This window comes from Arvicola amphibius, chromosome 2, assembly GCF_903992535.2.
Source record: "Arvicola amphibius chromosome 2, mArvAmp1.2, whole genome shotgun sequence".
In the NCBI taxonomy this organism is placed as follows: Eukaryota; Metazoa; Chordata; class Mammalia; order Rodentia; family Cricetidae; genus Arvicola; species Arvicola amphibius.
This window is the reverse complement of record NC_052048.2, coordinates 26,002,839-26,017,603: the sequence shown is the minus strand read 5'-3', so window position 1 is coordinate 26,017,603 and position 14,765 is coordinate 26,002,839. Positions and strand designations below refer to the sequence as shown.

Genomic DNA, 14,765 nt, shown 5'->3' with positions numbered 1-14,765 from the left:
CAGTCAAAGTCTGTGGAGAACTGAGCGGTCAGTTTAAGACAATCGTAGGAGTGCTGCAGGGATGGGTCCTCTTACCACTGCTCTTAATACATTCCTGGAATTAATAAGAGCAACAGCCCTGGAGGAGGAGGAGATAAGTGTGCAGAGAGGTGGCGTGCAAATTAATAACCTGCGTTTAGCTGATGATACAGCACTACTTGCTGAGAATCCAAATGAGCTGCAGGCCAAGGTACATAGAGTGGTGGAGGTCAGTGAAAACCTTGGCATGGAAGTAAACATCGGAAAGACTGAGGTACAGCACATGGGAAGGGCACATGAGGATTCTACCATTGTAATAAAGAATCAGAGCCTCAAGCAAACAGCCAACTTTGTCTATTTGGGAGGAAACCTGTGTTAAAAGGAGGGGACTATTTTCAGATGTCAAGAGGTGGATAGGGAAAGTGAGGGCTGCATTCCAGGCACTAGGAAAGGTCTGGTCAGCAAGAGACACATACAACAACAAAATTACAAGTGTATGAGACACAGGGCTTGAGCGGCCTTCTTTGCAACTCCGAAACCTGGACAATGAAACACTCCTCAGAACAGCGGCTGAATGTGTTTGAGATGGCGTGTCTCAGGAGGACTCTAGGCGTCACATGAAGGGATAGGCTACACAGAAATGGCATTAAGAAACATCTCCACCTACAGAAGGAAGTAAACTACAGGGTACAGCAATGGCGCTTGAGATACTTAGGTCATGCTATGAGAATGAATGACGGCAGATACCCGAACATAGCACTGCTTGGAGGAGTGTTCAGGACAAGTCAAAGAGGAAGGCCCAAAAAACGCTGGGTAGACAGCATAAAGGAAGACTGTGGAACCTTGGGTATGGCAAATAACACAAGCATCTAGGACTGCCCAGGCTAGGAACAACTGGAGAACCGCCATAAACGGACTGTCCATGTATGCTTAAGCATTGCCGGGGCATAAAAGATGATGATAGTGTGCAAATCTGGGCACATTACTGCATCCAGGCTTCACTGATTGCTGAAGTACAGAACTGTAGCTGAGGAGTGCTTAAAGGTTTAACTGTGTGCTGCTTGAAAGACTGAGTTGAAAAATGACTATAAAAACCTTTTATTCTGGGCTGGAGAGATGGCTCAGAGGTTAAGAGCACTGGCTGTTCTTCCGGAGGTCCTGAGTTCAATTCCCAGCAACCACATGGTGGCTCACAACCATCTGTACTGAGATCTGGCGCCCTCCTCTGGCGTGTGGGCATACATCGAGGCAGAATGTTGTATGCATAATAAATAAATAAATAAATAAATAAATAAATAAATAAGACATTTAAAAAAAACCTTTTATTCTTTTGGCTTTTCGAGACTAGGTCTTGCTGTGGAGCTCAAGCTAGTCTTAAAGTTGCAAGCAGTCCTTCTGCCTCCACTGCCTTAGTGCTGAGACTACAGGCCCGGAGACCACATGCCTATCTGAGTTTTGTTGGTTGGTTGTTGAGATGGGATTTTGTGTAGCCCAGGCTGGCCTTAAACTTCTGATCTCCTGTCTCTCCTCCTGAGTGCTGGGATTCTAGGTATAAACCACCATCCCCGGCTTTCGGATGTCTTAACTTTTGAAACGTATCTCTAAACTTCAGCAATGATGAAGATGTCCTGCATCATCTCTCCATCACGGCATCTGTCTCTCCTCTCTGGCTGACTCCGTCTCAATAGCCTTTCCCAAGTCCCCATTTCCCAACTCACGTAGTAGGAGACGACGACTTCTTGGCCTGGTCTAGCATCCTCTGGGTCGATGGAATAGTCCACCAGCACCTCCTGGGTCTGGCCACACCGCACCAGGCCACCTGGCCGCCGGATGCCCAGGAAGCTGCGGGTGGTGTTGTAGAAGGGTTGCAGGTGCAGATAGGCATTTTGGTAGTAACGAGGAACTTCCTCTGGATTATATACCAAATCTTCCAGTTGGAACTTGCCCTGAAAGGAGAAGAAAAGAGGAGAGGAGAGAAGGGAAGGGAAGGAAAAGAGAAGGGAAGGGATGGGAGGGGAGGGGAGGAGAGGGGAGGAGAGGAGGAAGAGGAGGAAGAGGAGGAAGAGGAGGAAGAGGAGGAAGAGGAGGAAGAGGAAGAGAAGATGTGGATTCCTAATCGCAGAGCTCTTTCTTTCCAATTTTCACTTCCTGAGAATGACAAATGACAAGTGGGCATTTTCCTAGAGGCCTGGCCAAGGACAGATGGCCATCTACAAAATGGTGTGTGCAGCAAGATTGTGATATAGAAGACAAGGGCAGGAAGGCTGAGTAGAGTTGCCGGGCAATACGCCTTCTTAAGACTAGTGCCAGTTGGGTAGATAAGCATGACCAAGTTTATATTTCAGGGATAAGAAAACTAGGTATAGAGGACAAGAAGGTTTCTGAAAGCAACGACTGACTGAAGCCTAGAATAAATATCCAGTTAAATTAGCTACAAGACAAATTGTATGAGCTTGCTTAGTCAGTACTGCTGAATGACTCCCACAATGGTTCCAGTTTGTAGTAGATCTGTACCGATATTTTTCACCAGGTAATCACGTAGTGTCCTCCTATGTGTCTGCCAGGATGTTAGCATATGCCAGCCAGCGACTTGGAAAAGTCCTGGTGAGTCAGCTCTGGTCCTTGTGCTTCCTCCAGGCTGTGAGCCTACACATGGACTGGCAGGCTGGGATATGAGAGGCGAAACGCCAGCTTACAGCCTGCAGGCCCATGGACATACACAAAAGCCCCCCAGGATCATGCCACAGGGATGGATGGGTAGTGAGCGCCTTCCAGTCTACAGCCGCGATGTGTGGCTGCTTCGTGGCACTCACTGCTCAGCCGTCCAGCTCCCGAATATAACCAGCCTTCCCTACACGTGGTCTGAAACCCACTTGCATTATGAATGTCCCCCAAAAGCCTTGTGTGGAGGGTTTGGTTTCCAGCCTGTGGCACTACTGAAAAGTGGAATAACCTTTAGGAAATAGAACCTGATGAGAGGGCACCCTCGAGGGGATAACAGACCCTGGTGCCTCACCCTCCCCACCCCCACTTTCTGGCCATCATGAGTTGAATACTTGTCCCCTACCCTCTGCTCCTGCCATGACACACTGTGCCACCACAGACCCAGAGCCACAGGGCCATGTTATCATGGACTAAAAACCGTGGAACCATGAACCACATTAAAGGTTTTCTATTATTATTATTATTATTATTATTATTATTATTATTATTATTATTATTATTATTTCGGTTATTTTAGGTGTTTAGTCACGATGGTTGAACACTGACCCCAGAGAGCCATTTTTACAAGTAAGAGGGAAAGGGAGGAAGAAGGCTTCACTCAGAACCACATACATCCCTTCCTACTCGGGTTTCAGGTCCATCCTCGGTCAGAAAGGAGGACGGACTATAAGCGGTGTAGCGAATCGGGTATGAGGGTTCTCATCTGATTAATACTAAAAACAGAAAGAGTCTAAGGGAAACCTTTTGTGGGACCAGCGAATGACAGTGTGGGTGCTACATGCCCAGGGAGGACTGCAAAGTCCCCCTCTCATCTGGGATGCTGCCTCCCCAGGGCTCACCTCCAGAGAAATGTCGGTCGCATTCCAGGTGGCTGTGTCCAGCGTGAAGGGAGCAAGGCCGTCGCTGTCAGTAGTTAGCGTCTGCGTGGTGGTTCCATGTCTTCCGTAAACCACCAGGAATACCGGACGATTCTTGAGGAGGGAGTCATCATGGCCTCTAACTCTTATCTGAGGGGCGAAAGGTTACCGAGGTTTTAAAGTTAAGTTCGGAGGAGACTTCCTGGGTCGGAGGCAAAGTGAGGTGACAGCAGCAACTCTAAGAACACATTTCAGGAAAAAGCCTAGGAAAAGAGGGGTACATCTCAAGCATTGAGAAACCCGCTGAAGTTGCCGGTTTGGTTTGGTTTTGGAGAGGAGGCCTTAGGCCTTGAATCCCTAATTGGCCTTGAATTCTTTGTGTAGCCAAGAATAACTTTGAGCTTCTGTCCCTCCTGCCTCTACTTCCCCAGTGCTGACATGACAGCCATCCACTGCCACACCTGGATAATGGGATTCTGGGCTCGAGCCACAGCTGGGTTTGTGCATGGCAGGCAAATACTCTGACAGCTGTGCTGTGGGCCCAGGCCTGGAAACACAGGAGTAGCAGCCTGTGTTAGCCCCGTGTAGAACTTGCTTCGCTGTGCAGCGTTTCACCAGCACAGGCTCTGTGCATTGTTTGGATTCTATTTAAATGTTTGTTTATTTATGTCTGTAGGTTCTAGTTATTAAGGTCAGCTGGCCTCAAATGTGAGGGTCTCTTTCTTCCTTTTATTTCTTTTCTGTTTTGTTGTTCTTGTTGTTTGGTTGTTTGGTTTTGGCTTTTTGAGACAGGGTTTCTCTGTGTAAGAGCCCTGGCTGTCCTGGAACTTGCTCTGTAGACCAGGCTGGTGTTAATCTTGTCAACATACAGGAGCCCAGGCTAAATGATTTCCCTGGAGTACTGCAGCTCTTAAATTCAAAGATCTCAATCTTAGGAAATGAATCAGCAGTTAAGAGCACTGGCTGCTCTTGCAGAGGACCCAGCTTCAGTTCCCAGCACCCACATGGCAGCTCCTAACTAAATTAATAGCTCCTAGTAAATTAATAATAATGATAATAAACTTTTAGAAAGAGGAAGAGAGGAGGATGACAGCTCCACCTCTGGTCTCACAAAGAGCCTAGAATTTCACTCTGATTTTGAAGGCACCAAAAAAGGAGTTAAGATGCTCATTGCGACAGATTGGTCATATGACAGACCTATGGAAAGCCACTCTCTCTCGCCTCAGTTCTGTCATTTGTAAAGTGGGGCCAAATGACAGTGTCTACCTCGTAGGAGTATTGTAAAGATTAAATATGTAAAGGGACATGAAGCATCTAGGGCGGCAGGAGGGAGGTGGGAATGACTAATTCAGTTTGGTGGTTGGTTGGTTGGTTGGTTGGTTGGTTAGTTGGCTTGTCTGGGTCTATGAAAAGACAAATTAGCATACCTTCCCACTGAAGGGGAAATTGGGGTAATAGAAATTATTAGTGTCTTCGAAGGTCATGGATCCGATCTTTGAGGAAATGAAGACATCCTGGGTGGTATTGGCCTCCAGTCCTGCAGAAGGAAACAGATATGTCATGTCCTGAGTCCTGGGATTCTCACCTTCATGTTGAACATAAAATTCTAGAGAGGATGGTGTCATGGGGAATACGAAGCTGTTTTTCTGACCAAATGTCAAAGCAAATCAACTCTATCTCCCTAAACTTTGGGGGAGGTAAGTAATAGATAGCAGGAGTGTCTGGGACTTCCCCGGACTAAGGACTAGGAATAGGGGTCCCCCTTTTCCTATCTTCTCCTCCTTCTCCTTCTTCTTTTCCTTCTCCTTCTTGTTGCATTTTATTTGTGGGCGGCTCACATTTTATTTATTTACTTACTTATTTTGTGTGTGTTTGTGTGCTGTTGTATGTGCACCATGGCTTACAGGAGTTGATTCTCTCCTTCCACTGTGTGAGCCTCAGGGCTTGAACTCGGGACATCAGAACAGCGGCAGGCTCCTCCACCTCTGGGTCATCTCACCGGCTCCCTCTGGTTTCTTTATGAGTTAAGCAGTACCCTCTTACCTGTCCCTTTCTCCACCACTGAAGCCACAATATTAATGCTCTGGCTGTACATGTATCCGGTGAGGTTGAAGGTGGACATGTCCACAGAGGCGGAGAAGCATCCGGCTTTGTCAGCCTGTGGGGCAATCAGAAAGGAACAGTCTAACAATGTGTCATAGAAGTGCATAGCTGCTAATCTCCGTGCCTCAGTTTCTTCAAGAGAGCAAACTCTGCTGTGACATGAGAATACACCACCATGCTCGAGGCTAGCCTGGTCTACAAAGCAAGTTCCAGGACAGCCAGGGCTACACAGAGAATGTACACCATACACAGGCACAGCACAGCATCCTTGAAACTCTGAGCTACAAGAAGCGGAAGGGAACTGGAAACATGAATCTTTGGGGGTTGAGGTTAACGTCCTGGCTTCAGTGCAAACTGAGAAGCTGCACTCCACTGAGGAGAGTTGCTGCTTAAATGGGTCTGGGTGACTCCACATACACACATGCACGCACACACACACACACCACACTACACACAACCCCACATACACACACCCCACATATACATACAACCCCACATACACACACACTACACACATATCCCACATACACACATGCACACATGCACGCACACACACCACACTACAAACAACCCCACATACACACACACTACACACACCCCACATACACACACTAATCACACTCCACATACACACATGCACGCACACACACACCACACTACACACAACCCCACATACACACACTACACACACATCCCACATACACATACTATACACACACCCCACATACACACACTACACATACCCCACATACATACCACACACACATCACCACCACAACATATACACTCATACCACACACACACCACCACTATCACATACACATTCACACCACACACACACACACACCACATATACCACAGACACACACTACCACATACATACACTCCCCCACACACCCACACATACATATGCACACCACACACTACACCAGCACACACACCCCACCAAATACACACCACCACCACATACGCACACATTACATACATATCTCATCACCACCACAGCACACACACACAACCACACACACACACACACACACACACACACACCACCAGAGCTTTCAGTCTGTGCTTCTCATTGCGTTCCCATGCTGGGGTTCACTAATGCTATGAAAGACACCATGGGGAAGTTTCCTCCTTGAATTCCATTTGCTCACCTGTCCCGAGAGGTTTCTGCATCTGTCAGGAAGCTGTTCCTGGTCTGCTTCTCGGTACCAGTAAGTGTGCACCTTCTGACACACCGAGACCTGCACTGTCCCTTGAACAGGCTTTCCATATGTGTATCTGGTTTAAAACAAACAAACAAACAAGCAAAAACCCACAAGGAGACAGTTATGAAACTTCCTGCGATACACACACACACACACACACACACACACACACATACTCCCCTCCTTCCCACACTCCGTCTCAGGTGCTCCGACAGTCATGCGATGTTCCAGCTTTTTCCTTTGCTTCTTTACTCAGAGCCTGAGTGTTCTCAACCACCACCACATGGACACAGAAGTCTCTCTCCGCCTCCTCTCTCCTGCCCTCCTCTCTCCCTCCCTTTCTTTCTTTCTTTCTTTCTTTCTTTCTTTCTTTCTTTCTTTCTTTCTTTCTTTCTTTCTTTCTTTCTTTCTTCTGTGGTACTGAGGGTTCAACCCAGAGCTTTGCCAATGTTCTGCAAGCCCTGAGCCCCCCTCCCCCAGCTCTTCTCCGTGTTCCTTTTTATAAGACAAAGTCTCACTAAGAGCCTGGCTGGGGCTGCCTTGAAATTTCTCTGCAGCCCTGGCAGACTTTGAACTTTCAATTCTCTGCCTCCCATTCCCAGCAATTGGGAAGACGGGCTGCTCTACCAGACCCAGCGTGCCTTTCTTTCATTGCCCTGGGGAACCAGTGTTGGATTTGCTGCACAAAGGAAATTAAATTCATAGTCTTGACTCAATTAAAACAGAAAGCAAGAGCACATGGGTGGTTATAAAGCTTCCTGGATGACTCACGACTCCAAGCCACATCAAATCACCTACATAACCCTCCTCTCATGGCTCCTCAGGCCCCATATCTCCACCAGTGCCAAAGCGTCCCAACTTACCTGCCACAGACTTTTACAAAGAAGGATTCCTCCACGGTTGATAATTGCTTTGGTTCCAACACTTCTACCTTGAACCTGGGCAACACTGGGGAGAGCAGAAAGAAACACATGAGGTCCTGGCATAACTACTAGGTAATAAAGGAGTATGGAAATAGTGACGATTCAATCAGACTCAGCACTGATTAAAAGCATGAACGAGCAATCCCTTCCCCTTGATGTTACCTTTGCTGGTTTTGAATCAAGCCTTGCCCTATGCCTGGCCTTGCGTGTTCCCTGACCTACCATATTCCTCCACACTGAAGGTGCCGAAGGTCTTGCCCTCGGCCACTGCCACTGTATAGGTGCCCAGCGTTGCTTCTGGTGCCAGTTGAAAGGATAAGTCTGCAATGCCTTGCTGCGGGGCCACTTCCAGCCACTGCGCAATCCTGTTGTTATTTGGGTCCTGTGTCCAAACAAAAAGAAACCGCATAAGGAGGCTGGCTGCTTGGTGTCCAGCTCTGCATGGCCAAAGCAGGGAATGAATTCTACCCATTGCTGGTCAGGCTTCCTCCAAGAGAAAGAGGCAGGGTTTGGAGGGCTGGATCAGCAGTTAAGATCACTGGTTGCTCTCCCAGACGACCTGGGTTCAATTCCCAGCACTCACATGGTAGCTCACAGACATCTTTAACTTTCAACCCAGGGGACCCAAAACAATACAGATTATTTACAAAAAAGAAAAAAAAAGCTCCCTGTGTCATTTATGACTTTGTTGTAAACCCAACCTCATTCAAGAGAAACCCTTTTCTCTCTGAGTTCTTGTAGACATTGCCACTGGCTTCATAAAATAGACTTTAAAGTCCTACCCAGCAGGAGCGTTTGCTTGTGTTTAGTTTTCTTAAGACACAAGGCTGAGGGAATCGATTGGAAGCTGCCTAAAACATGGGTAATTTTCTCTAAAAATTTTAAAAAAATCACAGCGGTCTTGTGCTTTGGGACATTTCTCAATGGTGTTTGAGTTGTCATCCAGCTACTGAATTTCTCTCCGAAAGGCGCTGTGACCTGAGACATCAGGGACAAACAGAGGCGTGGCTCTGTGTGACACCCGCACAGATGGCAGTCACAGCGGCATCCTTCTCAACAGGGTTCCAGCCTCAGGGCACAGGCCAGTGGACAAACGACAAAGGAAAGAGCGTGGGTGGACTTATGGCTTCCTGGTGATGGAGCAGAGTCTGGAAACTCTGGGCCAAGGCCGGAATAGTCTCCTGCCTTGAACTTGCTTCCCCAGCTCCCAGGAGGAGAGGCACTGGCACTTACCTGCAGCCCCACCATGGAGTACTGGAAAGAGAAGCCAGAGAACACAGGTTAGCGTGCAGCATGGGTACCTTCCCTAAAAGCACCCGCACAGAGGACTCCTCCATCCCCTCTGGCCGGCACCCCCTCTTCTGCTTGGTGCCCTGAGAAGAGTAACCCTGAGGTCGAAGACTCGTCCAGCAGAGAGAGAGGTTTCCTCAGAGGAGTGCCAGTCTTAAAAGGTCTGAAGAACTAACAGCTCCAGACCCTGAAGGGAAAGGCTAGCGCCCAGGCCTCCCATGCCTGAAGGGAAAGGCTAGCGCCCAGGCCTCCCATGCTTTGAACCTCCTTTGGGGAGCAAATGCTTCCTGGCACCTTCTTTTGACACCTGAAAGCCTGTAGACAGGAGCGACCTCACTTTCACCTGTGGCAAAATTATTTTTAAAAGCCAGGCGGGTGGTGGCGCACGCCTTTAATCCCAGCACTCAGTGGCAGAGACTGGTGGATCTCTGTGAGTTCAAGGCCAGCCTGCTCTACAGAGTGAGTTCCATGACAGGCTCCAAAGCTACAGAGAAACCTTGTCTTGAAACACACACACACACACACACACACACACACACATACAATTATTTTGAGAAAAAATTTAAAGTGGCCCACTAAAAGATCTTGTACAGTTTCCTCTAATGGTGGCTGGTAAGGGAAGGCTAACACTGCACATTCATGGTTAGGGACTCAGAGAAGGTGTGTGATCGTTCAAAGGAAGCCAGCTTACATCTAACTCCCAAAGCAGGGTGAAATCAAGACAGTGCACACCATTGATTCTTGGGTGAGTACTATGAGGTGCTAACCCTCCCTGAACACACGTGTAGATGACATGAGGAAGGGAGAGTTTTCGTCAAGAGCCGGGGAGGGGGGCCGGGGGACAACGATGGCAAGATGGCTCAGTGGGTAAAGGCATTTGCTGCCAAGTCTAGGACCTGAGTTCAATCCCCAGAGCACACAAGGTAGACTCCTGCAGGCTGTCCTCTGACCACCACCTGTGTGTCATGGCTCTCACGTGTGCACACATAAAAATGCAATTTAAACACAATATTAAGAGCCAAAACTAAGATCAAAGTGAGACAGATCTGGAGCTTTTTAGGCAACCAGGAGACAAATATCACTCTTACTGCTATGGAGACTCACAGGTCCTGGAGGAAGAGCACGATGCAATTACAAAGTACTTTTTAACACGGGGCACAAGAGTTAGGGAGGAGGCCAGTTAGCCAGAGGTTTCTGGGAGGACCTGAGTGGAGCAATCATCAGTTCACCTGAACTATATTTTATTATATTTACTGTGTGTGTGTGTGTGTGTGTGTGAGTGTGTGTGTGTGTGTGAGAGGACAGCTTCCAGAAGTTGGTTTTCTCCTTCTACCATGTGTGCCCCAAGGACTGAAGAACTCAGGTAATCAGGCTCGGCAGCAAGCACCCTTACTCACTGAGCCATCTTGCTGGCCCATTTCGGCTCTATTTTAGTGGTCTTAGTATAAAATATTGTGTTATTTATTTATTTGACAGTGCAGGAGCAAGATGGTATCTCAGGTAGTTCAGGCTGGCCTTCAACTCACTATGTAGAAGAGGCTGGCCTTAAACTTCTGATACTCCTGTCTCCTCTCTATTTTCTGAGTGTAAAATCACTATGTTCCTTAAACTTGCCATTCTGTCCCATGGCTTCTTGGTAAAATCTCTTTTGTTAACGTCACTTCTCAAGCCAGAGGATCTGTGTAAATGGAATAGGGAGAGGGAATGTCATTTTAGAGGAGATCCAGCCTGCTAACAGAACCCACAACTTCTCCAGCAATCTGGGCAGAGGAAAGAAAAGGTAGCGGGGTAGCTAATGAGATTGACCTCCAGGGGGCAGTAGAGTGTAAGCACTGGCTGAGACAGTGCCTGTAGTTTTGAAATCAGGCTCCAATAGACTCCGGTCCAATCTCCGCTATTGAAGGGTTTCTGGCGGTAGAAAAGAGAAACTAGAAGACTGTTGGAAAAGAAGGTAGTTATGGCAGCTGTAAAAGCACACGGGGAAAGGAACTTCTGAAACCATGGAAACAGAAAACAGAAAGATGCCCTTCCTGTATTTAAGTTCCACTTGAACACATGGGAAGACTGCAGTGGGGCATCAAGGGGTGAGGACCAAATCTTGTAAAAATACATACATAGATATACAGAGAGAGAGAGAGAGAGAGAGAGAGAGAGAGAGAGAGAGAGAGAGAGAGAGAGAACAAAAACACCACAGCGTGTCCCAAACAAGATCAACCCCATTACAAGAACTTATGGCCAGGGTGTGACTCCTTGGGGAGTGCTTGCCTAACATTGGTCAGACCCTGGGTTCCATATCCCACAACACGAAAAGTGAAGATTATAGGGAAAGGCCCCATGTTAAGGATTGAGCTGGAGGAATATTGGCGTGTATTTGCCAAGTGTAACCAGCGTTTAACTTTCCGCTGCCGATGTTGCCAGCAGAAAACCGACTCCGACTACTCCCTTATTTATTATCTCGCCTCTTAATTTTTGCTTATTTGGTTTTTTATTTTTTTATTGTCTTGTCTTGTTTTTGTTTTGTTTTGTTTTTGGCTTTTTCAGGTCAGGTTTCTCTGTATAGCCCTGGCTGTCCTCGAACTCTCTCTGTAGATCAGGCTAGACTTGAACTCAGATATCTGCCTGCCTCTCTCCTGAGTGCTGGGATTAAAGGCGTGAACGAACACACCTGGCATTGCCTCTTAATTTTTATAAAGACAGTGGAATATTTTTATTTTTCCCTTTTACTAAAATATACGCCGGTTTCTCTCTCTCTCTCTCTCTCTCTCTCTCTCTCTCTCTCCCTCCCTCCCCCCTCTCTCTCTCGTGTGTGTGTGTGTGTGTGTGTGTGTGTGTGTCTGTGTGTATTGTGTGTGCATGCTGGGGACAGAACCCAAAAGTTTAACCACTGAACCACATCACCACTCCCAATGTCTTAATATCTGAACTGCAAAGCCATTTGGTACCACCCCTGAAGAAGAGTCTTTCCGTTCTCCTCCTTTAGATTTATTTGTCTTATGTGTATGAACATTTTACCTGCATGTATGCATGCACATCACATGTATGCAGTGCCTGCTGAGATCAGAAGTGTGTCAAAATCCTTGGGACTGAAGTCACAGATGGTTGTGAGCAGCCAAGTGGGTGCTGGGAATTGAACCCAGGTCCTCCGGAAGAGCAACAATATCTCTTAACCACTGAGCCATCTCTCTAACCTGAAAAGCTTGCTTTGTTTTGTTTTTCTGTATAGCGTTGGCTGTCCTAGAACTCACTCTATAGACCAGGTAGGTCTCAGACTCACAGATATCTACCTGCCTCTGCTTCCCAAGTGCTGGGATTAAAGGTGTGCGCCACCACTCTGGTATGAAAAGTATATATATATGCAAATGCAGCCATCTTTAGGGATGTTACGCTAACAGAATTGTGGGTGTAAGGCTGAAACTTTTGCAGTTTCCCACACAGACAGCAATGGGCTGGTGCTGAGGCTAGTATTCCTTCCTGGATGTGTTCTACAGTCCACAGCCCCACATTACTTCCTCTTCATCCTTGGTGACGGAGCGCCTTTCCCTCTCCAGCTAAATTCTTACCTTGTCATTGACTGGAATGAAGTTGCTGTTCAAGGTGACAATTCTGAACAACACTAGAAAAAATGGGCAGAGTTAGCAAAGAGGGTTTCCCTCCCAGAAGCGCTCCTCCAGCTCTCTGATTTTCTTGCATTTATTTCTGAGTCAGGAAAACCCCAGTAAGTTGAAGATTTTTCAGTGTGAGAGAAAGGTGAAGACTGCATGGTTTTTAGCATCTCTTCAGGGCTCCTGAGTGTGAGACCTCAGAGTGGAATGACCACAAAATGAAAATGAACAGAAGAACAGAAGTTTAAGCCAAACACTGGATACTTTCTTACCCATAAGAAGCAGGAACCTAACTACAGGTAACACACCACCCTCTGGGACATCCTGTACCTTTATTTTAGACACACAGAAGCACCAGCAACTCCACCCACGCTCTTGCTAGAGTTAAGACTCGCAATCAGGCCAGAACACTTCATTGCTAGACTTGCCTGTCCTCTCCCTCCTTGTCTTTTAAACCCACTATCCAATTCATCACAAATCTCCATAGTGATGCACGCCGTTTCCCTGGCCTTGTCTGTCCCTAGACACGCGTGCCTTACCTTGCTGGCCTGGGGTGTAGACAGGTTTGTCTGTCTGCACAAACGTGCCGCTCCCTTGCCTCTGAATCAGGACCTTTTTCTGCTCTTCAAAGTTGAGGTTCTTTCCAACTCCGGATACTCGAACTGTGGCCACTTCTTCCGTGCCACCAGTAGGTGGGGGGACCTGGCAGGAGAGGAGAACTCTGGGAGCAGTGGGGAGGTAACCAATGGTCTCGAGCCAGCAGTGGGAGAACAGAGGGAGAGAATTCAGTCAAACGGGGGTAGGGAAGGCTTAAGACAGCACCGAAGAAGAGAAGCAGCGTCGTCAGAGGTTAGGGATGAACCAAAAGGGGCGTGAGGGCAAGGGAATTGTAGGCAAGCTGGCACCTGGAACTCAAGTTTAACAGAGACCGGACAGGAAACCCAGCCGAAGACCCATAGCAGAAACCATACTTGAAGTCAGACTACAGTGAGCAGCCTGGGAGAGGCCCTGGAAATCGAGGAATTAATTTAAAGGCCTGATCAGCACTTACTGAGAATGAGATACAGTGGAAGTTCTTCTTCGATCCAGAATGTTCTAGCAACTTCTGTGTCTTGTCCTTGGTCTCCAGAGTAATAGTGAATTTGACAGCACAGCTCCCAGGGCTCAGATCCAAACAAACCTTCTGAGTGGAGGGGAAGGCAAGCTGGGCTGGTATTGTTACCAAGTACTTTGTGCTGAGGGGAAAGAAAGAATTTCAGAGCAGTGATGATTCATTCTTCAATCAAAAGCTAATCCCATGCCTCAGAAGCCTCCAGCATGAAGTCAAGCAGAGCAAGCCCCTGCCTTCACGAACCTTGTGTTTTATAATAAAGGAGAAAGAGACACACAGCACAGGTCTCAGTGTCCTGCCCTAAACCTCCCCACATCCCCAGCGACCACCCCTGAAAGCCCAAAGCAGGCTGGAGTATCAAGGACAAGACTCGGCCTGTCGCAGAGAAGAGGATACATAGAGCCCATACATTTTTGTGTTATCGTGTTGCTGTGGTTAAGCTCAAGTTTGGTGTTTCAGCTTTTCATTCTAGGAAAGGAATAAGGGAACGAGAGGAGAAAGAAAGCAAAGGAAACTGTGGGTGTGTCTTCACTTGTCCACATTTAAGCTTGAGAAAGACAGAGTCCCCCCAAAAAGCCATTGGGCCCAATTAACTCACGGAGAGAGGCCTGCTGCCACAGACACTAGGAGCAGCATTCCCAGTAGAAGTGGAGCCGGCATCTTGGTGGCTGAGCCGGATTCCCCAGGATCAGGAACCAGGAGCTCTGCTCCTGATGCTCTCCCGCTTAAATCCTGAGCACCCGGCCGGGGAGTGCAACAAGACTGGACACTGGCCAATCAACCACCATGCCTCAGGCTGGGGAGGCAGAGCAGGGCAGGGCCACTGTTCCCTTCTTGACTCTTTCTAGAACACTCATACTGGTCCAGCCAGTCCTCAACACTGGCTCTGGGTGTGGCTGAGTATTCCTGGAGGTGAAGCTGCAGAA

General features: G+C 47.8%; 1 protein-coding gene across 1 annotated transcript in view; it reads right to left on the bottom strand.

Moving 5' to 3' along the window:
* A2ml1 (alpha-2-macroglobulin like 1) overlaps window positions 1-14,499 on the bottom strand; it is a 42,616-nt gene extending 28,117 nt beyond the window's left edge. Inside the window, exons 1-12 of the mRNA XM_038319272.1 lie at window positions 14,438-14,499; window positions 13,780-13,963; window positions 13,268-13,430; window positions 12,687-12,739; window positions 9,070-9,090; window positions 8,059-8,218; window positions 7,777-7,861; window positions 6,860-6,986; window positions 5,643-5,757; window positions 5,027-5,136; window positions 3,582-3,749; window positions 1,737-1,964 (exon numbers count right to left, since the gene is read on the bottom strand). Coding sequence (XP_038175200.1) covers window positions 1,737-1,964; window positions 3,582-3,749; window positions 5,027-5,136; window positions 5,643-5,757; window positions 6,860-6,986; window positions 7,777-7,861; window positions 8,059-8,218; window positions 9,070-9,090; window positions 12,687-12,739; window positions 13,268-13,430; window positions 13,780-13,963; window positions 14,438-14,499 — 1,476 coding nt within the window. The remainder of the gene's footprint in view (window positions 1-1,736; window positions 1,965-3,581; window positions 3,750-5,026; window positions 5,137-5,642; window positions 5,758-6,859; window positions 6,987-7,776; window positions 7,862-8,058; window positions 8,219-9,069; window positions 9,091-12,686; window positions 12,740-13,267; window positions 13,431-13,779; window positions 13,964-14,437) is intronic.
* Window positions 14,500-14,765: the final 266 nt, after the last annotated feature.